The sequence below is a fragment of the Bombus fervidus genome, chromosome 12, assembly GCF_041682495.2.
Source record: "Bombus fervidus isolate BK054 chromosome 12, iyBomFerv1, whole genome shotgun sequence".
In the NCBI taxonomy this organism is placed as follows: domain Eukaryota; kingdom Metazoa; phylum Arthropoda; class Insecta; order Hymenoptera; family Apidae; genus Bombus; species Bombus fervidus.
In genome coordinates, this window is record NC_091528.1 from 3,311,227 (window position 1) to 3,336,166 (window position 24,940).

Genomic DNA, 24,940 nt, shown 5'->3' on the forward strand with positions numbered 1-24,940 from the left:
GGCGCCGCGCTGTATCGTTATTTAAGTTTTATATTAAAGCACCGGCCCCCGCTACTCGTTTGCCGCGCTTTTTGATGGACGAGCGGCGCGTGTCCTGCTTTCCTTCAACGGATTCGCCTAAACGTGAGATATCGTGCCCGATCAATTTTTCATGACTCGGTCCGCTCTCGCGAAAACCGCGCCACCACCCACGGAATTTTCACGCAACGTCAGGGAAATTCGCCCCGTCTCCGCGCCCGTTTTTCTTTATTACGAACGCGAACAAAGATGCACGCGGCAAGACGCTGCTTTTTTTTATCGGCCAGACGATCGCCTCATATGTCCTCCGACGCGATTATCGGACGCGTGACGATTCTCCTTGCATTATTCGGAGTAAGATCGGAAATCTCGAGTACGAAATATCTTACAGTTTTTCGAAAACTTCCTACAATTTAGAATTTTACATAGAGTAAATACATTTTTCTTAGAGCGTGCGAGGATTTTCTGCGTTTTTAACTTGATGTTTGTGGTATTTAAGATGGTCAGTAGCTTTAAGATTTTCCAAGCATACGCCATGAAGCAAAACATGTCTCTTTAAGCGATAATTTATAATTAGACGATTCTGATATTATTTCTATTATGCTTTCCTTTGTGAAAACAGAAATCTTCTTCCCTTGGAACGACAAGTTCCATTCGCCTAAACCAAAAATCTCTGTTCTATCGCCAGAAATAACGAATCAACATGTTTTTCAGGTACCTGCAGCTTTAAATTCTCCGGAATCGAAGAATTTCCACTGCAAAGATCCGGCTAGCTCAGAGAAGCTGATTCCATGAAAACGGAAAGAATCCGGGGGCTCCGCTTTAATCAAGGTCGAATGTTCATTCTCCACGTCCACGGTCGGGCTATCAAATACAATCACCGAACGTGCGGCGTCTTTTTCCTTTTCCCGTAGCGACCGGATGCACCGTCTAACACACACCCTCTTCACCTACCGAAGCCAGAGTCGATTCGTTCTCGCTCTCACGAATTGAATCCAGCCCGGTGGTGGTGAAGCAGTTTCTGGAGGGAAGATGAAGGAGCGAGAGAAGGTTGCCCTGGCAACGACAGAGGGTTTCTCGACGTTGGTTGCCCGGGCAACCTCTAACCGGCGATCCCTAAATATGCGCCAGCAGGCCAGAAGTGGCGTGAAAGAGGGAGGGAAAAGAGGGTGAGAAGAAGAGGTCGAGCCTGTAAGAAGAGGAAAGGGAGAATCGGGGTGAGAGAGGAGAGATCCTCGCCACTGGTTGGCAGAAGGAGCATACCGGTGGGTTGGTAACTGTTACCGCGGAAGGTGAGGAGACCCAGTTAATTACTAAAGCGTTTTAATCGTCGGCAAAGTTCCGACGGCACTCAGGAGTCTGGTCCAAAAGGGCTTCGGAGAATGTGGCGGCTGTGTAAATTAGGAACTCGCCAGTTTCCCTCTAGACTGTGTACACGAGTTTGTCTACCACGTTCAAGAAGCAAACCGGTAAGTTTTCACGGGGTGGGACGCGCGGTTCGTGGAGCAGTCGATGGATTAGTAGAAACGCTGAATTTTGTCAGACACGATTTTCATTGAGCTTCGAGGAGAGGCGAGAAATTTTGGAACAGGATTTGAAGTACGGACATGGAGGAATAGGAAAAGGAATATATAGCGTAGATGAAAATAATTCTACGCAATGAACCAGTCTCCTTAAAACGAATCTTTATTCCAATCGTCTTATATTTTTACGTTATTTTCTTACAAGAAACGAACGATGAGGTTGGCGGGTCAATTTCAATTCATCGATTTTCAGAATATTTGTTAACGTTAATAAGCATATTTATAATTCGATTAATCAATAGAGAAAACTCAAATTGCTAAAAATATGTTCACCGTGAATTCCTCGATTCACGAAGCAACAACATTCGTCAACGTATTACTTCGCGCTTGACCCAGCCAAGTCTACGTAAAAGTTAAACAATTTATCAAATTACTTATTCAACTTTACTTACTGAGAAAAGGCATTACATCATTTCCGTAATACAAAGTAACAAAATACGAAGCAACAGACGATGTCATGGATCTTCAGTCAGCACAAGATCGTTGAAAAGCATCGAATTCCGGCGTCGATCGGCGCAATACATTCACCTATTCATCGAAATAGACGAGGACACGCCGGTAACCAAGCTAGCCCGACGTCCCGCGTTAAATAACTTTGCTTAACAAGGTGCTGCCGCCACTGTAAAAAGATTACGTAAGCGGTAATGGCCGCCGGCTCCTCCTAAATTCGAGTACGAAGAGTTCCAGCCACGGAGTGCACCGAGTCGAGAAGCAAGGCGCGAGAAAGAGAGGATGATAGAGGCTGAGGGGGAACAGGAATGGCGAACGAGAAGGAGGAGGAGGTGTAGGAGGAGGGAGAGGCGACACGACGCCCGGTGGCGGGGGTTAATTTTAATTTCCTAATTTTTCCCACCCCGAGGCACAGGTAATTTCCTCCCCAGAAGAGAATAGATGTAATTACTTAACGCCTCCGAGCTCAGAGCTCCTCTTATTAAAAGAGGATCGTGCCCTCGAGGGCTGGAGGGGTGGAAGATACTCGTCTGGTGGGGGTGGGAGTGGAGTGGTGGAAGCACAACAATCGTCGGAGAACGATCGCGAAGAAAGGGAAACGTTGTCGGGCTCGTTCCCTCGAAGATGAACAACGGCGGAGATCAAGCTTCATCGTGCTTTCGATCGTTTCTGGCTTTCCCAGAATATTTCTGCGTCGATCTCTTCAAGTCGGTATTCGTGAAATCCTCCGGAGGACAGTTGCGAGTTGTTTAATAAAAAAAAAAAAAAAAAAAAAAAGAGAAGGTGAAAGAAGAAAGGAGGAGAAATAAAAGAAGGAGGATAGTCTTTTGTGGTGGAAAAAATTTGAACTTTGTAGAAGTGCGCATCTCGTTGACGGCATTAGAGGCTAAGGTCGACGCTGCTGCCTAGGCTCCACGACAGGGGTGGTTTGCCGAATGCTGTGGGGAAGGGAGGAGCCATCTTGTGGCTGCTTTCAGGGCAGCCACCAATTGATTCATCCCCACTACGGCACCACCATTACTGCAAGGAAGGGGCGTCGATTCAATTCCAGGGCAAAAAAACCGTCTACGAGGCGGAGTTCGCTCCGTAATCCATCCGTCCTCATTGGCCAGGAATAGAGTGGCACCCGTGAACCCACCATCTGTCCGACCAATCCAAAGCCTCTGGGTGGCGACCCAAACCAGTTTTGACTCCGTGGACAGAGGGGAGCCGTTGACTTCACTCTCCAGGCAGATAGTGCTGTGCCGTTGGCTCGTGCCGTAGTGGTCCTAACACTAACAGGTCCTTGCCAGCAAGGAATCCCTGGAATCCGTTCCGTTGCGCGCTCGAATTCACCCCACGGACTGCCAAATACACAAATACGACCCGTGCTCTTCTCTAATCTCGTCAGCTGATCGGTGTTTTCGTTGCTGCTGATTGCGTAACCTAATGTCCAGGTACGACGACACCGTCACCTCTAAACAGTTTTTAACAAGTGTGATCGTCGACCAGTGCACTGTGGACTTGTGTTTTCAACGATGGCCCAGTTTCTCTAGTGACTTTTGCGGTTTGGCGGGTTCATTTGCAAAATTGATGGAAACATGAGCATTCAGAGTGAAGATTAGATCCCGGACGAAAGTTTGATCTTGGAAAGGCCGACAATGAGAAATCGTGGCGTGAAATTGGAGTGTTAGTTACCGAGACTGTACTCGCGAAAGGACTAAATGGACTCTCGAAATACGTGTTTCATGAAATTCTGCTTGACTAACTTGGTGGGATTATATTTTTTGGGATTTGGGAGAAAATCGCCGAGGACTTTGAATATTAGATAAAAGACTGAAACATAGAAGCTGAAAATACTGGCAGAAAGAATCTACATGGAATCCTCGGTGCAAGGATTTTCTTAAAAGGCAAAAAGGTCGATTGCCATTGCCATTGACGGAAACCTCGAATCACGCCTTCCGACGGCTGTCGACTTACCACGAGCACGTTCACTCGCAAACACATTCGCCATCCTTCCACCTTCACGATTACCGATCTTCAACAAACATGATCAATCTCGCTGCATATATCTAAAAGGAACCTCTAAATTCCATCAATCTTAAACTTAAACCTTTCATGTAAGATGTAAACAAACGATTCCTTGGTACATCATCGAAAACTTATCTCGTTAACCTCGCACGTGCGTCGTACTCTGAAATTGAGGTGTCCAAACCTGCAATAACTGTTCTCGTCGAATGTCAGTTCCCATGAAGTTGAGGAAACCACGATCGTCGAAAGTATAGCGTATCGAGGATACAGCAGAGGGATATAGATGCAAAATAAGTGAAATCTCTCCGGTGGAGAGACAGCCAGTCGTCAAGTTGGTCCCAAACATGGTCCTGGAACCAGGAGGTGGTCTGTCCTTTCCACTGCCTCCTGGTAGCGGTTCTACTGGTTCCGGTGGTTCCCTCCTGACTCCGGCCAGACTGTTCCAGAGGGCGACACCCGTGTTTCCGTTTCATCTGACAGGATGGCCACCACATCATCCGGTCCTCGGACAGGTTCAAAGCCAGGTACAGCAGACGATGCAAGCTCAGCATCAAGCAGCCGCGGCCGCTGTCAGGTTCCTCAGTCATCATCATCCTCATCATCCGCATCCGGCACTAGGGAACCACCCCCTGGTGCCGGCGATAACTAGCCACCATCCGACCGCCCATCATCTTCATCACGGCGCCGATCACGCCGACGAGGATGACGAGAAGAAAGGTAAGTGGCTTTTTTTCGCGTTACACTTCAAGCTAAGCACCTTGAAATAATGAGCGCAGCTGCGAACTATCGCCGCGAGGATGGCCACGCTTGTTTGGGTTTCGGTTGTTAACATCTTCTTCCTGAATTAACCTTAGGACTGTCAAACATGTCAGGATGAATCAGCTTTACGGTTTTTATTTTTGATATTGCCGACAATACGCAGGTGTTTTCGGCAAAATTGCTGTCTTCCTTGCGATATTAACGCTAGAATTATCGAACATGTTAGAATGAAAGGGTTCAGATCTTTTATCTTTGAGATAAACTGAAAATATAATACGATAATGAAAGCGATCAGTGTATTAACAATTTTACTAGGAAATAACATACCGAGGTTCATTAAAAGTAAAAAATGTCTTATACAAATCCCAAGCGAAAGCTTGCCTTGTTTATTTTCGTGTCAGTATAATCATAATCGCATAATATATTGAAATACGCAGTACAAGTTCGTAGCTTCAGTTTTACTGGAGTTCAGAAAAGTTAATATCCTTTTGCAGTATAATTATTGTTACGATTAAAATCGACCGTGTTTCTATAGTGATGTTCTCGAACACTTTGGTTCTATTGATGGAATGATTGTTTGGAAACTTGGCATTAATATTCCTAGTTTTATTACGAGTCTTTCTTGCTTGTGTTATTTTTAGATTCGTTACTTCATATGATGTTTTGATATGTTCTATTTTAAGCTGCTATGTTTACAGGGGAAAATGCAGAATAACTTTACGAGAGATATCTGATCCACTTTTGCACTAAATTGAAACACAATTTCAAATTCATTGCCACGTTTCCTTGCTACGATAGTTTGCATACTTATAGCACGGTAAGCTGCAATTTTGAGGCAAGTAAGATAGTAAACTAGCAGGTTACTTGCTACTTTGTTGCTTGATTTACAGTGCGAATTAAACGCTGTGTTATTCTCGTGCTTCTAATCTTACTCTATATTAATAAGATTAGAAACTAGCCTCTTTACATGTCTGATAAAATCACGAACAGGTTCACATCGAAAAATTCAGTTAACAGTATAATTGCGAACGAATCCTTTTTATAAACACCTTACATTTCATATATTTTCCAGATTCTTCGACTGAAACTTTTGTCTTAGTAATACGATAGTACTATTAACTAGGTTCGGTTTTCCTTTCTTTCTTTTCTTAGATATTTAAGTGTATAACGTATCAACAAGAAGAATAAAAAGGTTTGCTTGAAATTTTAATACAGACTCGCGTATTTCTACGTAATAAACGCAAAGTAATTTCATCCATTACAGCACGCTGTCCTACGGTTGTTTATATTATTCTTCTCATGATGTATAACTCAGTTGAACATTTTGCACGGTGACATAAACGTTACTGTTACGCGTCTGGCCGCAACTCAGAGCACAGTCAAGTAATTATCATAAGCTGGGTTATTTATAATACGTAAATACACCGGAATATCTCCTATTAATATTTAACATCAACTCAATATCTAAAACCAGTTTACTCCTAAAACCACACCGACAAGCTTACACGTTGCAATTTTCGTCATCTCAAAGTACGTTTAACAACCAAATACGCTCGATTACGATACCGCTGCTGGTCACCCCAAATACCAGAAGGCTCGCGTTCGAATCTAATATCGGCGATGCATGTGCCGTTTGGTACCTTTCCTGCTAGATCAACCGAGCCTTTGACTCGAACGTATTTTCGAGATACGTTCGGAAAATGGTCTATAGGGAGTGTCGTAACACGGTCAATCATAAGATCGTTCCTGACGAGCCCCTGGGATCGCTTACAGGGTTAGCCCCAATCCGCAACGCCCTTTTTCCACCCTTCCTCCGAGCTGACGGCCTGAAATCACGTTTCGTGTACGAGATCGAGGGTGGAAATCTGTTTTTTACGTGATCCCATTCATGTCCCTAACGCTTGTTTATGCCTCGAAGGGAGCGCCACTTAACTCCATCCCTGTCCGACTTTGGGCGCAACTTTTTCTGTCCGTTTCGTGAAATCTCGCGTAAAACCACGACGATCTTGAAACCATGTCTTCGCTCATACGATTTCTGCCTTATTTATTGGTGGCAGATGAGTCGTCGTTTTAGAAAACGGTGCTCGAATCATCATAGATTTACGAGCGTCATATAGCTTCAGAAGCAAACTGTTTCCTTTTTTCAGAGGTAATTTTGTTGTTAGCGTCCAAGCGATATTCTGAGTCCTGCACGCGCAAATGCTTGGTAATTCTTTTCTTTACCGCGATGCAGAATCTTTTTTGCTCGTAAATTTCCGTGGTTTTTGCGTCATAGACTTAATATTATCAATTTGTGTCTGAAAAAGTTTTCCTTATCGTCGTATTTCATTGCCTAAATACATATATAGTGTCATGCTGTGAACATGAACAATCTATTAATCAGTGAAATAGTATCTTATAGTTCTTGTCCTGTTATATTACTTGCCATCTATATACTTTCTGTACTCCTCGCAAAATCGCAAAATTAAATTAGGTAGCTTGCAATTATCTTCTGAAAGGGTAACGACTTTGGTTATTTCAGATTCAAATTTTGAAGAAGGCCGCCTCATAAAATGATGCAATAGTAAACAGGTGTGAAACAAATTTTCTCCAATTATTAGCTTAATTATGTAATAATTATATTATTACAATACATTCTAAATTATGTAATAAAAATGTAATAACGAGCGAAATAAAGTACATTTCGCCACGATGTACTGACACAACTTACTGCGGTCATGAAAACAATCGTCCAAAAATAATTCAGCGCGAAAATTAGGAAAAAAAGGACGATAGGGGGCCGCTTAAGTGATACTTGTAAGTCTTTCGAGCGTTTTCATAGCACGCGGCGCGGTTAAAATACTTCTCTTTCTAATTTCGCTAATGGGCCAACCAGCGTAGGCAAGCGCACGTAACGCGAACTGCATGTGCGCAACCTAACTAATGAGTTCCGCGAGTGTTGAACGTAACGCTGTTTAAGATAAACGTGTCACGCCTGACAGCCGTGAGAGATCTGCTCCGCGAAGTTGTCTTATTTCCTCTCCTCTCCTCTTTCTTCCCTCGTATCTTTGAACGTCTCGCCGAGCCTCGTTTTCACTGAATTTATTGGCCATCGCAATCAATTTCGAATGATCTCTAGGAACCAGCATCTTGTAAATAGCCATCGATGCGGTCTGAAAACGGTCGGAAAGCGTATTAAAATAAAAAAAAAAAAAAGAAAAATTGGAACATTAAAGGGAAAGTATCGGAGGGAGTATTAAAAAAATCAGAGAATATGTGGTACTCGTAAAAGATTGGCAAACAGTGTCGTAATTTCAGTCAATGTAGTATAAATTACATTTTTACGGTACTTCCTTCCGTAGACGTCGAATGTAAGGTATCTTTTTAGACGTTTAATTTGTGTGTAATTGATAAAATGATATAATAGACTAGAAAGTAACTGACAAGAAACTGGTAAATTATCGGGAATGCCGGATCCCATCGACATTTAATTAGACGAGGGAGTAATCGAAGTTCAGCCGTCGATAATCGTCGGTGGTTTTATTGTTGCGCCGCCGTTTTATCGTCCTTGCTTTAGTCGATTTCTTGTTGGGAAATTACGTGAAATTTTGTATTCGATCTCCTACGAGCAATTAATTCCGAGGGACTGTTCACGACGAGTAATTATTGTGAACTGATTATAGTCCACGCTCGGGAGTTATTGAGTTATTTTAGTAATAAGGATAGCTTGAGGAAATTGATCGGTTTTCGTGGAATTGTAATTGGAAGTCTGCTTTCTGATGGGCCACTGTTTGATACACGTAAATTTATTTTTATATATATTATTTTCCTGCCGAGCTTCGGAATAGTTTCGTGTATTCCCGGCCTTCTCTTAAATTTACCTTCCAGTCTATAATTATAAGAGTTGTTCATCCCTTTAGAAGCAACATCGATCAGGTAAAACTATGTTCTTTGATCATGATTCTACGAGCGTTATCACGTTGTTGACATTAAGTTTTCGATTCTTCTATTTAAAGATCTATCCATTTTCGTAATCGGAAATTTATAGCTTCTGCAGATAGATTGGTGATATTTTTGCTTATTTACTACAATGTTGCATCGATTATGTAAGCGATCTATGTCGCGTATCTACTTCTTTCTACATTTTTTCTTTCCACTTTTCTCTCGTCGTTGATTTTCACTTCAATTAAAAAATTCCTGTGGTCCCGAATGTATCGGGAATAAATGTATTCAAAATCATTAACTCTGTGTAATAATAGATCTGAATCGTATTTAGAAACCACGATTCTAAATCAACGTTCCCACACTCGACCCTCACGCCTAATCTATTTAAACCGTACTATCTAATCGTCGCTATTCAACAAGCCACGAAATAGAACGTGCGGAAAATTGCGCAAATTGTTTCTATTTACTTAATCTCGCGACAAGCCACGATGCATAGCGCGTATCCTGTTGTAACTTTAATTAAATCCGCGTCGCTAAACTCGTTCGCTGATTAATGATCATCATCATCTTCCAGTTTTGATGTTACACTTTGCCAATATTGCATTCCTCCAATCTTCAGCGAATGACAAGAAATAAAGCGAAGAAACGTAGCGTAAGAAACAAGCTTCACCGTAAAAAGTTACTTCTTGCAACTAAACTTCGGTTAGAGATAACAATTGAACAGAAGTCGACGCGGTACGGCGTTTAATGAAGCGATCGCGAAAGCATTTATCTGAATCGACCGATGGAATCCAATAATTTCCTCTTTATTAGCACCGCCCCGGAGCGGCGGCTAATTACAGCAAATACATTATAGGAAATTAACGTTCGGAGGATCGTCGATGCGTTGATCAGTGACAGTGGCTTAATTAATATTCCGCTCGGGGATAAAATCCAGATAAACCGGCGAGAAAGTGGCAAATCGAAAGAAAACGAGAGAAAAAATAATCCGTCACTCCGTGGCTTCGTATACATTTCTGCGTGAGATAATTCTACTGGCAAGACCTATAATAGCTTTGAGTGTCTGCAATCGGTGAATTGGTCCAGGTTACTGCGAAAGACCAAAGTTGCGACGTGGCGGACGCTAAAGTTAGTTGTTCATTGCTCGAAACTTGAGTTTAATTCGCTCCGGTATGTCAGTTTTGGGTTTTGGACAAACACATTTAGGTTTACCTGTTTAAACCTCGAAACTGTTCATGCTTGGGTGTTCTTAATTGGACTGTATTTAAATTTGTTCTCCTAGATTGTCGTGGTGGAAGAATCTGTGTCTAGAAATTCGTGATCTTCACAGAATATTTACTTTAATTATTCTGGTATAAAATCTAACACAATCATAAACAAACAAGAGGACTTTTAGAGATCATATTTGGTATTGTAATGCCTTTTTATCTATAATATTGTCATATCTTGTAACCTACTAATGGTTAAATGAGCCATACAGAAACTACACCAGTCAACTCTGTTCTTTTAAATTGTGGCGAAAAAATCAGTGTTTAGAAATTCGTGATCTTTACAAAATATACGCTTTAATCATTCTAGTATAAAATCTAACATGGCGATAAACAGACAAGAGAACTTTTAGAGATCATACGTGATATGAAATGTCAGTGAATCCATCCCCATAGTATACTAAGGGTTAAATGAGCTACACAAGATCTAAACCAGCCAACCGTGTTAAGTATAGTTACATAATTTCTCAAAAATGAAACTAAAGATCAGATCGTATAATTCACTACTGAAATTAAAATCTTTTTAAAAGAGCGAAACTGATCAATTTGACTCAAATTCGGGACACAGGAGTAGACCTTAGATTACTTCTAAAAACCCAGTATCACCTTCTACATAAATCTCCGATCGAACAATCACAATAAATCTCATTGTTCGTATTATTCGAAGAAAATCAAAGTTGAGAATCCTATCTATCAAAGTTGTTCTGCTTCGAATCTCGATCGAACGTCTCAAACGTCGTGATTAATTACACGCACGGCGACGTGTAAGCCTCTAGCTTCTAACGAACGTTTTCGCCTGTGGACGTGGAGCAGCGACAATTTTCCTGGCCACGTATCCCAGACGCCGAAGAAAACTCTAGTTTACATAATTGTCCCGCGATAGGATGCTCGCATAGTCGCGTGCGTACGCTTTACACGATCGTTCAAGTTCTTCAGACGATCGTTAGAGCACCGGCGAGAAATCGTTGGCCTTTTGCCGTCGCGTCGGTACACGCCTATCCGGTGTTTGCTCCCCGAAGCTCGGCTTCTAAATCGCGGCGATCCGTCTTGATCGCTCGATCCGCGACTACGTTCGTGGAAATTGCACGATCTACTCGGTACAGATTACGTGGAAACGCGTGAATAATGACCGGTTCGCGACACCCGAGCGATGCCCGGCCGGCTCGGATGAAGTCCTCCGCGACGATGAAAGCGGGAACGCGTTCGTTCCGATCTATATCGCGTTAATTTCTGTCCGTGGAATTGCATGTGTGATCGATGATTGATGACGTCGTGTTTCTCCTTCGCTTCGTTTTTAGTATTCATCGGTCTTTTATATTCGACGGACTGTGGATTTTAATTTTTGCGTTTTTGTTGCGATTTTAGTTTTTGTTCACGTCTGTGAACTTTTCTTTAAATCATTTAATTTGGTATAGTATTCTTGATTGTGACTAAGGGTAGTTTTGGAAAACCACGACAACGTATTTTTAAAGAATCAGGTGTTGCTACTATATCTTCTCGATGTAATTAAAAAAGGAATTCATACACGCGCAAAGATCTGTTATTGCGTTACAGTATTAGCTTGTAAAACGTTACGTGTCTACGATGATGGATCTTTTCATCCACAGATTGAGACGTAACGCAAAGACATGTTGATAATGTGATTTATTCGAGCTTCCGTAAGCGATCTCAACGGAGGATCGTTAATTCCAAGATTATTTTTTTATATCTACCGCGATCCCATCGATTCATCTTACCCACTGCTTTCATCCAACTCGACAAATCAGTGGTTTTTGTGTCAACCCGCTTAATGCTAGTTCGTTCGTTCAGTCTAATCGTAAAATAATGACAGGATGCCCCACGATAACGCGACCGCTTCTGAAAAGAAGCCGAAGTCATTTGGATGCCACGAAATAAGAAGCGTCATTCCTTCCACGTATTAGATTCCAAAACCAAACCCTAGCAAGTACCTAACTACTTCATGTAAAACAAAAAGCACAAAAACAGAAATGAAACTCGATCAACGCGTAAAATAAATTCTTTTTCCATATGTTTAACCCGTGTCTGGTAAAGTGAAGTCTATCACACCCTAGCATATTTCATTTTTGCGCTACTATAGAAAATACCCGTCTTGAGACATTGTGCGCATCGGTAATTTTTACTTCTGTCGTAATTTGGAAAATACTCCCGTAAAACTTGCTAACAAATCGATCGTTATCCTAGTTACGAGTCAAGAAAACATACACGCTCTTATCCCAATATCGTTACGAATTTCTCAGGTATTCGTCGGAAATTCTCCCAGGATTCGAGGCAAGAAAGTTGAAATGGAAAAGCGATAATAGCTTTAACCCAGGCTCGACGATAGAGAGAAGGTTCGATCCCCGTCGACTCGGTTGAGAAAAACGCCAGGGAAGAAGCTGGAAATCGGCGGCGGGTTCCCTCCCCCATCGGCTAGGGTGGGGTGAGAGGGTGTCTTGGGGTCATAGTCGTGTAGAAAAGGGACAAACAAAACGAGGACGGCTCCGGGTAATAACTTAATTTAAACTAAACTACAGTTTAATAATTCTCGGCCAGGTCGGCCGTGGAAGATGCAGCGGGCAACCAGCAATTTCAGAGCCGTCGTTAACTGCCGGTCGTTAGTCCCTTTTCAAAACTTCTTTCTTTCTTTCGCCCCCTCTTCCATCTCCAATGGGATCCCTTTCACCCCTGACTGTCTATCCCTTTCCTCCTTCTTCTCTCTCTATCCCGTCCTCTTTTCTCTCATTCCTCTCGGTTCGTCTCGCTTTTCTTCTTCCACTCGTGCGGATCACCATCCTCCGCTTCTCGCGTTCCTCTGGTATCGGCAATAACACCAGCCAACGGTGTTACTACTACTAATGCTAACGGCGTGGCTCGGTCACGAGCTAATTTTCGAGCGTGGCTTGCGTGCCACGCTGTGAATCTCGCCACGGGCCCCCAGAAACGCTCGCGCCGCGACCGACAAATTGAATCGTCCTCGGCCTTCGTCCGCTCTCGGATTCTTCAAGCTGGACGAGGTGAGTCTCTCGCACGTTACCAGCCCTGATACTCGCCAACGACGAGCTCGTTGCACGCGACCGAGTCTTCTTTAATGATTTTTCTTGCGGTCATTTCGTGGATCGTGTTGTATGGGATGGTTTAAAGAGGATCACGAAAAATGCATTATATATTAAGCGGCGGTTTGTATATAGTATAGTGTATGGGTACCTTTGAAGTTTGGCACTCGGGCAGATGTCTTTGGTCGGCGTAACACACTTGTAGCAAGTAATTTCATCGCTTCCATGAAATTGAAAGTCGCCGGAGTAAGTGTAAAAGGTAGTCGCCATACCCCTGTGTCATTAACACGTTCACTGATGCTGAACGAATTTTTATCACGGTATATGGTAACGAATAAGTTTTTTACGATCTATTTATATATCGTAAAATTTTATATATGCGAGAACTTTTGCAATTTTTTAATAAGATATGCGTGCTAAGCGAACGACATGAATTGTAGGATATATTTTAAAATATTTAACTGTATTAAATATGTAATCGAGAACTGTCGGAGACAACATACGTTGTCTTATAACATTTGCGATAATCGTACGATAGTTCGTCTTAGAAACTCGGGACGGCAAATTTTTTTATGTAAATTTGTCTAGTTTCAATTGCTTTGGGAAATGTTGACTCGCGATTGAATTTCAATCGTCCTTCGACTTCTATGGTTCTCTAATTGGTCATCGATTGTAACTTCCGTACAATTTTAGCGGATCTATTACTTCTTGTATGTAGCTTTCCTATAGTATTTTCTAAATTGGTATAACGATTATTCTTAACGATTGCTGTGTCATGAAAAGTGTTTCGATTATTTTTCAGATTATTTTTTACTGAATCAGCATACTAATTAAAAGAATTGGTTGACGTCTTGAGTAATAGCTTGCGTTTTTCTCTTGTTCTTTAAAACTTAAAACAGATATAGATTTGTAATATTGCGAAACATGTTGTTTACTTCTTGTTATCGATTTCCTTTGAATTATGTATTAATATGTTTAATTTACATGTTTTATTCTTGTTATTCAGTTATCGTGCAAGATAACTGCTTGCGATTTAATATCAGTGCTTTATTAAAAAGCGCATCAATAGTCGATTCTTTTATTACAGAATCTCGCGTTCGATGGCTGGAAAAGGATTTTGGGGTAGAATACACGAATATTAAATTAACGGAGTGGGTATTACACGCAGGATCTAAAAGCTTTATATCTCTCTCGAAGATAAGATAAAAACTTATGGCTCCGGATGTTGTTCTGAAACTGGAATCACCAGATACATCGACTGTCGCTTTTAACTGTTCGATTAACGATATCAGCATGTTACGCAAGTGCTTATCAGCGATTCTTGTCGAATTAATAATTGTCAGCAAAACGCTGACTCGAACCACTTTTGTTCTAATCATAAATTTCAAAGTCGTTAAGTTAACACAAACATAATTTAGATTATTGTTTACTACTTTCCTACTACTACTTACAATTTCAAGTAAAAATTAAAAGAACAATTCGCTGTTGCATGCTTTAAGTCAATTTATTGATCACGCAAGGAGTTAGAATCATTTTCGATTCCAATAATCCAAACTAAGCAGGCTAAAAGTCTTACATTTTACCATGAGTCTAATCATAAAATAGCGATCCCGATACAGACCTAAAATAGCGATTATCCGACAATTTAATCGACTGTTTTTCACTCGTTGTCGTACGTCCAGCGAGACAAAAGTAACGTCGATTAAATAGCCGGTATTATTAGAGAGAATAACAAAGAGAGAGAGAGAGAGAGAGGGAGAGAGAGAGAGAGAGGGAGAGAGAGAGAGAGAGAGAGTGGGAAGGCGAGGGATCGTCGAAGAAGCAGTGAGAAAGATACGGCCGACAAACTATAAATACGCCATGTATTTATATGCCTCGCTAATTGTCTCTGATGATAAGGATCTCCCTTTTATTACTTTCTGACTAGCTTCTCTGTAACTTTACCAAGACTCCACCTCAACCCCCGCGCTTCCCACGTCCCTTCTACGGATTAGTATCTTGCAGAACGTCGTTTCGACCATACCAAAAGGAACTCGTGCCCCAGATTCTTCCGTTAACCTAAGAAGAAACCGAAGAATCCTCGATTTTCCCTGTACACGGACAACTTAGCGACCGTTGATGGTAAAAAAGGAAATTGTCGGCTGCACGTCGGACCGGTTTACGGAAGAAATCGCGAAAGACACGCGGTTCCCCGATCGTTGGCCACGTATATTCGACCGGCGTAGCGATCATTACAGCGATTTGTTTCGCGGCATTGGCCTCGTATATTGTTTTTAATGACAGCGCCGATAAAAACCGGGCCAACGATTGTACGGACGAAACGTGTGATTCCACGGGCGCTAGATTATCACTGCAAACGGGAAGAGATCAATTTCCTCGGGGAAATTGACGGTTGCTTTTCGCTGCACGAGGCGGCAATGATAGTGCCCCCAGCTTTGATTTATTTTTAACCGATTCGAGACGTTCCGCACTGATTTTTGATATATCGATTGCCTCGTTTCGACGTTCCTATGACTAGCGTCGTTCGAAGAGAAAGATAGAGCATTCATCGGTGATATACGCTTTTAAATGGTTTAGGGAATTGAAATATCATCACTGACAAATTTTGAAAAATCTGGTTTCATGCAAATATTTATGCATATTGTCGGAAAAAATGTGTAATAGAGTAAAGCAGGATTAGTGAAACATCGAGTTAAGCAATTCATTCGTAATTCGCTAAATTTGCTTAGCCATAAATTTTAAATGCTTCATCGAATAAATTTATTATTACTGGTTAGATTAAATAAATAAATTGAGTAAAGATTAGATTATTAAGATCAATTAAATAAAAGTTAAGTAAATGATTAGTCCTTTGTCGATGGATTAAAAAAAAAATTGCCATCGAGAAATTTTGTAAAATATTTATTCTTTCCTATCTTTCCATCTCAAAAAGTTATAATCATAGCCGTGAGGAATTTCACTTCTGCAATAAAGTGGACACGAACAATAAGAATTAAGTTTGCGTGTGGAACTCAGTGTGCACTCTTTCTGTGATTTGAAAATGTTGAAAGTCTTTGAACCTCGGTGTCAAAAACCTCACTCTCCCCAGCTTGGAGTGCAGGAGATCTGAAAGAAATTAAGCTCCATTATTCCTCGGGGCATCGAAGTTCCTAATTGCCCGGCCCTTTAATTTCTGACAGTCTCGCCGACGCGAGCATTTTCCATAAATCTAAATTAAATGTAAAGCACACGGTCTATTTTGCCGGTGTTAATGATCGTTTCTGCGAAGTCTACCCACAGAGTTGCAACATTGATAAAGATATCAAGCCGGGGGAACGGCGTTCAGGCCGCTTCTGGAATTGTTTCGCTCACGAGAAACTCTGGCTCTGATGTATTGCGAGAAAGTCCGCGGCTGCTCGAAAGAAGCCTTTAAAGGCTGAAACGTTTCTTGATCGTAATTGTGGTATGACGTTTAAATTGCAGTACAGTGGCAAAATCGTAGTACCGCGGCATGATTGCGGTGCGCTCGCATGCAACTTAATAGCACGAAATTTATGACGGATCTCCTGACTCCTCTAGCTTGCCCAACATGGACGTAGACGTTGTGAATTACCGCCACGACATTTCACGTTTACAATAAATTGAATTTCCAGAGTTTTACCGATGACCGTTTCAAATTTCTCTCGCGATGCTGATTTTATTGGCTATCTCGTTCGAACTCTGATCGGAAATTTTATAGATCGTTTTACGTTTAGAATGATACAGCATAAGTAAAAGGGAGGAACGAATTCATAGATCTACTATCTTCATCATCGTGAACTTATAGTAATAGCTAAAAGCAACATTGTTTCATAATGAAACACGAAGAAAAGACGAAGAGGTAGCCCAAACGTTGCAACATACGGTAATAACGCAAGAACGCTGAACTGATCTGCGTCTAGTTTACGATGAAGTGTATCATGCAAACTTAAATACCAAACAAAGGGTACCACGAACTCAGAATTAAACTGACAAACCGTCAACAACCGATAATCATACTCAACAAATTACCTAACGCGAAATTCTTCGATCCGCCTTTGTTTTCTCCCGCGCCTTCCTTATCCATCATTCAAGTCACTCGTGTATATCGTACGAAAATCGCCGGATTACCGCTGTGGAAACTCCTTTTGTGTTCGATAAATTTATTTGTCGTCGAGCATTTTTCCAATTATTTAATCGTGCAATTTCCGCATCATTATATTGAACGTACGCGAAATTTAATACTGGCCGCTGTTTATCGCGGTGTCGGTGAGCGGATGTGAATCACCAATCATTTATCAAGACGTGTCTAAATCATGCGAGCAAGTAGGCGAAACGCTATCCTCGTAACTCGCTACGTGCAATTAGTTATTAAATTCCGATTTCCTTGGATTTATCAACTTCGTTGCACGCGCTATCAAAGCGCCTCTCAGCCGGCAGAAGAACAATGTTTTTCTGGTAATTAAATTAAAATGCTCGCGACGATTAGATTGAGCGGGAATGGCGGCGATAGTGGTGCAAGAATAGTGGAAGATTGCGCGAACAGTGAGGCCATTGTTGCGAATCGTATTAGCAATAATGAAATTACTTATTTAAAAAAGAGGAGACATTGTGTTTTTATGACTTTATTGATTTTTAATATTCTACTTAAGAGATCGTTGGTTATAAAAGGAAGAAAAATTGTGTTTTTATGATTTCATTGATTTCTAAATTTTCCGGAAATATTTTTCTGAAGTTAAAGTAATTTATGAGATACCAAATCGAAGGATTTTTATAATCACACTTTATAATGATACTTTGTGTCGATATTTAGCATTTATTCGTTCTATTGTATTTAATCGACGTGGTTGACTTCTGACGAACTCCTTTTTTAAAGAAGAAAATCTTATTGCTTCGCGATTGGCTATGACGACTTTTATTATCATCCCTTTTGTTATATGAACCTCACTCGTTAAAGTTATAGGCAAAAAGGAGTGCAAAAATTGACAGGACTTGCTCCATGAAAGGTTTGACCAGGAACACGAAGAGAAAATTGATTTAAATTACCGACATAAATTTATCTGTACCGGAATAGAATAAAACTACAGTCTCAGCAGAAATTTTAATCTTCGTCAATTGGTCACTTTACTCCTTCCTACTGTATTATATAAACAACCGGAATTTTTTCCACTTTAAGAGAAACTAGAACCAATACGTAATTCTACCATACCAAAAAACTAATAAATTCTATCCGCTCATAATATTCATCCATTTTTCGTAGTTAAACTTTATTGCCACTGAATTATCATTTCTCCCTCCATAAACGAAAGCAACGAAATCACACGTCCATCGACTATCTAATAATCCTTTGAACTATCTCCACGGTGAATCTCCATCTTTCCACTATCATTATATTAAAAGAAGAAAAGAAAAAATGATCGGAACCTATAATGCTTAAGAACGACGATTTAACTACTGATATTAACGTAATCAAGCTGGAAAATAAGCTGAATCTTAATAATCTGCAACGCGGTATCTTAATAAGACGTCGTCTTCCGAGATACGTGAATCGTTTCGCGCGGTCAACGCATTAATCCGCCGTTAGACCGGTCGTTTGTCGTCGATTGTCTAATAGATTGTATCAAGCCGGTGAAAATGTTAATTCGGCTGGCAGCAAGTACCGTAAAAACGCGAATTTATTGGGCTGCTTGAATTAATCGAAGCCCAAGTTCCAGTCTCCCGTACACGCTACGTATTTCATCGGTCGTTACGAGTTCCGTCGGACCGGTGAAATATAATCTGCCAGGAGTTATTCTCTCTGAGGTCCTTCGCCTGAGGTTTGTCGCTGTTGCTCTCGAGGATTCGCGTAATTCATCGTTAGCGTAGGATAACGTGCTAACGATGCTGGCGGGAGAGAGTGGACAGTCTACTTAGAGTTTTGTTGTCAAGAAGATCGTGATCGCGGAGTGAACTCTGCTCTCGGGAAAATTAATTTTGGATACGTGGAATTGGTTATTTTGGCGATTTTTTCCTTTTTTTTTTTCTTTTGTTACTAATGATATTGATAATTGTTCATTCAAAGCAAAGAAATATCTTGTAACTTACGCTTTTGGGAAATTGAAATTTATTCAAAATGTAGCGCTTACATTTCTAGAGAAATTAGGTATCGATGATTTAGATGGATATTGAAATATTAAATTTTGGGGAAATTTAGAAATTTCCAACAGCTTTCAAAGTTTAAAATTTGTGAGCGCTAGTGCGAAATTTATTCGAAACGTAGCTCTCTAAAAATAATTAATTACTGTACCTTGCATCTAATTAACTGGTGTATTTTGAAATTACGAATATGTATATGAACTCGATATTTAGTAACCTCTCTCTCTCTCTTTTCGTAACCCACAAGATCAATGTACAGGATTGTGTAATAATGGTACGTAAAATCGAAGAATAGCAGTTGTACGATTCGAATAATCATCACGAAGATCGCACTGATCTCGACGATGAAGATATTCAGCCACGATCGACACTTTAAAACAATCGACTGCAACGGGCTCGCAGAGATCGCACGCGAAGACGTTGATACGATATTGCCGGGCAAATGACACGCCATGGGGTAACAACCCATGGTTAGTAATTAGGGTGGCGAGAGAATAGCGGTGGCTAACTATAGCCGTGGCACGCGAATTCCCATTTTTCTTCGGAGCTTTTCACGATCGCTCGTTGTTGAGTGTAAGTAGGGATTCGTTGATAAGCTCGCCTCTATCGAATTATTAATTATAAGCTCAATAGAGGGTGATAAAGTGCTTTGGCACGTAGTAAAGTTGCTTGCCACACATTTTCACTTTATTCAACGATAACATTCAGATTGTACAATTTTAATACTGAACTTGCAAAATTGTTTTAAAGATATTTTATTTCAGATAGTTTATCGTTGCGTTTTATGATTGAGTGTAATTTATTTATTTTTTTATAGATTGCCCTCGTGTCTCGCGGATGCTGTAGTTTCGAAAGAATTTGTTGGTCAGCAAAGAAATGTTTATCACGTACTTACTTATGTGTCATTAGCATGCAAATTGACCATACGTTTCTATCGGCTTTCTACTCTTGCCGTTTTTAACATTCTCGAATAGGTATTGGCGGTTTCGTGATCTTGTGGAAAAAACTGTTTTACTAATTAAAACATTCTCGAATTAATTTCATATAAATCGATATCTTCGGAGCAATCATTCGTAATTTGAGCTTTATCGTATTATGCACGAATTAGTTGGATAATTAAAATACGCTCGAATTAATTCCATTTTATATTGCGACATCTTTATTACCTCTATCTATCTTTTAGTAAATGTATTGCTCGGAATATTCCTATTTCTCGTCCTATCTGTAAAAATTATTTGGTAATTAATATTCACATCCCCCGTCCCGCTTTTTTATAGATAAGTTTTAGAAATTTTATGTAATTGATGTTTTGTTCGTTCGATTATACGCGTGTTCATCAAATAACTTACATTTGCCGATCTTTCAAGTACAAGCTATTCAAGTTTGATCGATCAAATTGCCAACATTTGGTCATAGTAATTGATCAATCAAATCACCATTTGAATAAAACCTCGCCGATCTCCAGCCACGACCATTACTCCAGCAATTAAATCAGACAATTTCATAGCATCATTTGCTCCGAGTCCGTAAATACAACTCTGGCTGGCAGCCATGCACGTTCGTTTGCATTGACATCACGTAACGTTAATTATCGTTGCGCTAAAACAGATCTGATTGTAGAAGCGCATAAACGCGAAATCTTGACGATTCGTCGTGATAAAATCGCCGTAAGACGACTCCTTCTAGTCACGTTCGAATCGAGCGATTCTTCGGTTCCGTTGGCGAAGAAAAACGGTGGAATCGGAGGCCAGACGAAGCGAGAAAGTTACGTGAGAAGATAGAAGAAGAGAGAAACGCGCCCCCCGGTGGGATAGGATTTCAATATTAACCAAAGATCGAGATCTCGATCCAGATAAACTTAACATGCGCATCGAGCTACTTATCGTGATCCACCGTACGGACGTTGGTGCTTCTTAATTTGTTTACATGATGGTCTGCTATCATTACGCAGGATATGTACAATGTTCCTCTATCCGTCGTTTATTAAGGATATGCACAGCAGGATATAATTTCTTGGCTTCCTCTACCATCGAGATTATCGAATCCTTTGATCGATCGTAGACCCCCTGAGAGCACGTTGTCTCTCAAGAAAAAAATAATTTTCCGACGTTTATTTAACATTTCATAGACGAATCAGCAGAATGAGATTCGTCGAGATACAGTCGTAAGTAGATTAATCAGAGAAGAATCTGTGTAATTATAATCACTACATTACCGAGAACTTGGCTTTATTCAATTTGCACCTTTAATGAGAATTTGCTTTCTCGTGTTCCTTTTGGCGATGAAAATTTAAATGAAAATTTAAAATGGGCATCGAAATTTAAGAATGAGAATCTTGAAAGAGAGTCGAGATTTTTTACATTTTTAGGTATTATATATTATTTGTAGATTCGAAGTTTTTTTGTTAGATTATGTAAATCGGCAAACTTTGCATCGTATTGTACTTTTCGTTGTGATGGATACGGGTCGTACGAATATAGATTCTAAGTTTTCTTTTCTAAGATACAAACGTGTTTGGTTTATGACAAAGAAAAATGAAGAAGAAAAAAAGAAATTTGTTGAAAATCATTTCCTTATACTATACCAATACACGTTTCTCACTGCATTTTTTACGTTAGAATGTCTGTGCTCGACCATAATTTATTTCTCGTACCATTACTCGAAAAATTAGGAATTCAACATCAGAACTAGATTTACTTGTTTCTAATTATATCCGCGAACATTTAAATAATTTTCACTTTAATATGCAAATATCTGTATTTCTATTACACATGGTATTACTAAATATTCTCGGAATAAAAACTTTCCTGCTTCCAAAGTACCTGGGATTGTAATTATAGCAAAACCAATTTTTACCTGTTTAATAGCATAACACTTTATAAGCAGCATATATTATCCCGGTTCTGATAATAACCACAAATTACTCACTGCAGCGTTGAGAATTTCCTAAGAGCGCTTTGTCCCATCGCGTTCGACAAGCAACCGGAAGCTTCCGCTTCGAATAATCAAAGATCACTCGTCCACGAGCCGGTGTTTGTCCATATCGAAATTCGATCTAAAAACCGTCAGGCCAATTTAATTGGCGTTAACCGTTACAGTTTGTCGGCAATGCGACGCGAATCCACAGGAAATATTTTAATTAGCCGACATCGTGTCTCCGGTAAAATTTCAACAGGGCTGAACGCGCGTTCTTTATTGATTTACGACGATTTACGACGTTCAACGTCCTACTGCCCTTCCATTTTTTCCTTTTTATCCCTATTCCTTTTCTTTTTCAGTCGCCTCCTCGTCTTTTTCTTCTGTTTATCACGACGATGATGAACATCGATCTCCTCGTTGCTTCTTCAATTTTTGTAAATTATGGCTCGCAAGAGTCTGTTCCAAGCATCCATACCACAATTACGTATCGATACGCGTGCGTGTGCCATCCGGTGTGGAACATATCGTCGGTTTAATTGAAACGCTTGCGATCGGATCCATCGCAATTTCTGCGAGTATGGAAATTTGCACTCGAATTGTTATGTAATAATTGTCGTCCGATATTATAGGGTCTGTAATCGATACACGAGACCGTCTGCGTGATTTCGCATCAACGTTGCGTAAATTGAGGAAGTCCAGTAATCGGGCATTGTTTTGCTTGCGGGAAATACACAGTTTCTTAAGTGATCTCGTTGAAGAATCGCGAACCTGAAAAATTATACAGTCTCCTTCCGAGAATAATTTTAATTGGAGATATCGATCTTGCTTCCGTTTTGTTCCATCGATGTGGTTATTTCGCTACGGGTAATCTTGGAGTTAAATCGCGCAATGAAGCAGCAGGGTCTGTTTTATTTTTATATGGTATTTATCACGAGCATGATATCGATTCCTTTTATTATACTGCACTTAACTATGGTACCAAATCGCAGAAACGTTCATATACCTAACTGCCTACATAGACATACGAATGTCTAGCAATTTTGAAAAAGAAACATTCTTCTATTTTTAAAGGCTTGATTTCCTGCAATCGCGTTAAAAGTGGCAATAGAGAATATTGAATACCTTGTTACGGGATTAAAACACGCGTGTTAAATCAGATTCTTAATAACCGCTGGCTATAATTAAAGGATTTTAACCCGTGTATGTGTGAGATAAAAAGGAAGACTGCAAAAGCGAAATAATAAAAGTTAGCCATCTCGTACGATGAAACTTTAATCATATCGTGCACATAATACCAGCCTTCGAATCCACGCACATCAAGAAAATGGTTATTCAGTAACACAAAGAAGCTTCGTTCATCTTCTCTCCTCGTCTGTATACCTGGTAAACAATTTTTCACTGTATAAGAAGTATAACAATTATCCGCGGCGTAGCGCGTATCAGCTGCTCGAACAGGGGAAAAACGAGAGAAGTGAAAAAAATAAAGAAGCGCGATAATTCTATTTCCATTAGATTACACTGGCCTATAATTAAAATGATCTCACGAGCGGCGCAATTTATCGCGTGATCTCGGAAAACGCATCGAACATGTTAATTATGATTTTTTAAATTAGCACTCCATATATTCGAGTTAAACAGCCCGGAGCCCATATCGTCGATTCATCACGGTGGGTTCCTGTAATTTTCGTCGGAATTCTAGCCACGATCGAAACGGTTTCGCGAATCGATATTAATCCGTCCAGTTCATCTAAAAATCTAATTTCCAACGGCAATAATAAAACGCTCCAGCGATCGCCGCGTAATCGCGGATCGATCAAAGGTTAAACGGATCGCTGTTGTAGCCTTGTTAGAGAACTGAAAGATTTTCTTGTTGCCTCTTGTGCTCGGCGGACTGTTTCATCGAACAATGGCCAGCTGCAAATTGATTGACTTTTTCCATGTTCTTGATAGGTACGAGCTAGAGAAGTGTTTTTTGAAATGGTTATTATATTGTAGTGTATAACGGTTTTATTGAGATATTTGAAGGATGTTGATTGGAAAATTGTTTCTCCAAGTATTTTATATTATAGTTCAACGAAGTGTACTGTGCTTCGTCTTATTTTCTTCGAATCTTGATCAGAACTATTTGTTAGAATCTTTCAATTATAATCTATTTTAATTTGCGATTTAGCCGGGATTCAATTCAGTTCAAACTTACGTTTTCCTGCATCTACATTTAGGATAATTAATAAAATTTTACGATAATGAATAAAATTTGTCATCTCTGAAAAACCTTGTATAATTCCTAAATCCTAATTCAGTGATATATTTTTTAGTAATCCAAGTAATTTGCAGTATATTTACATTACATTTACATGAATTATTTCAACTAAGAATTAACTAGGAAAAATTGTTTCAAAGAAAGACAATTCCACATCTAATTGCATCTTATTTTCTTATTCTTCGAAACAGCATAAATTTCCTAGTAAAAACAATATATGCCACGTCTCCCGAATATCTGTGACAAAACAAGAGTCACAAAAGCGTTGGTCAGTTCCTTATCTAGTTGGCTTTTTGCTCGCCGGTCTTCTGGAAGAAGTGGCTTCCTCTTCCCATGCATTTACGCTGCACCAACCACCCCCGGAAGGGTCTCTGGCTTCTTAATGCTGGCTATACGTAGCCAAGGATTGCACGCGAAGGTATTAATATATAATTAACCGGCCTGGTTGTAGATCGTATCTGAAAACCTCCTTATCGGCCAGCAGGCCGCCGATACCGGGGCTACCCATATTATGCGAAGACCCTTTACGTGGCTTCGTACCTCGTTCGACGAGCTGCTGCACCG

General features: G+C 40.3%; 1 protein-coding gene across 2 annotated transcripts in view; it reads left to right on the forward strand.

Moving 5' to 3' along the window:
• Nucleotides 1-1,682: 1,682 nt before the first annotated feature.
• LOC139992764 (uncharacterized) overlaps nt 1,683-24,940 on the forward strand; it is a 46,287-nt gene continuing 23,029 nt past the window's right edge. Inside the window, exon 1 of one of the 2 annotated variants that reach the window (XM_072013942.1) lies at nt 1,683-4,778. In XM_072013942.1, the coding sequence (XP_071870043.1) occupies nt 4,406-4,778 (373 nt within the window). In that variant the 5' untranslated portion in view covers nt 1,683-4,405. The remainder of the gene's footprint in view (nt 4,779-24,940) is intronic. The other variant, XM_072013943.1, reaches the window with a different exon arrangement.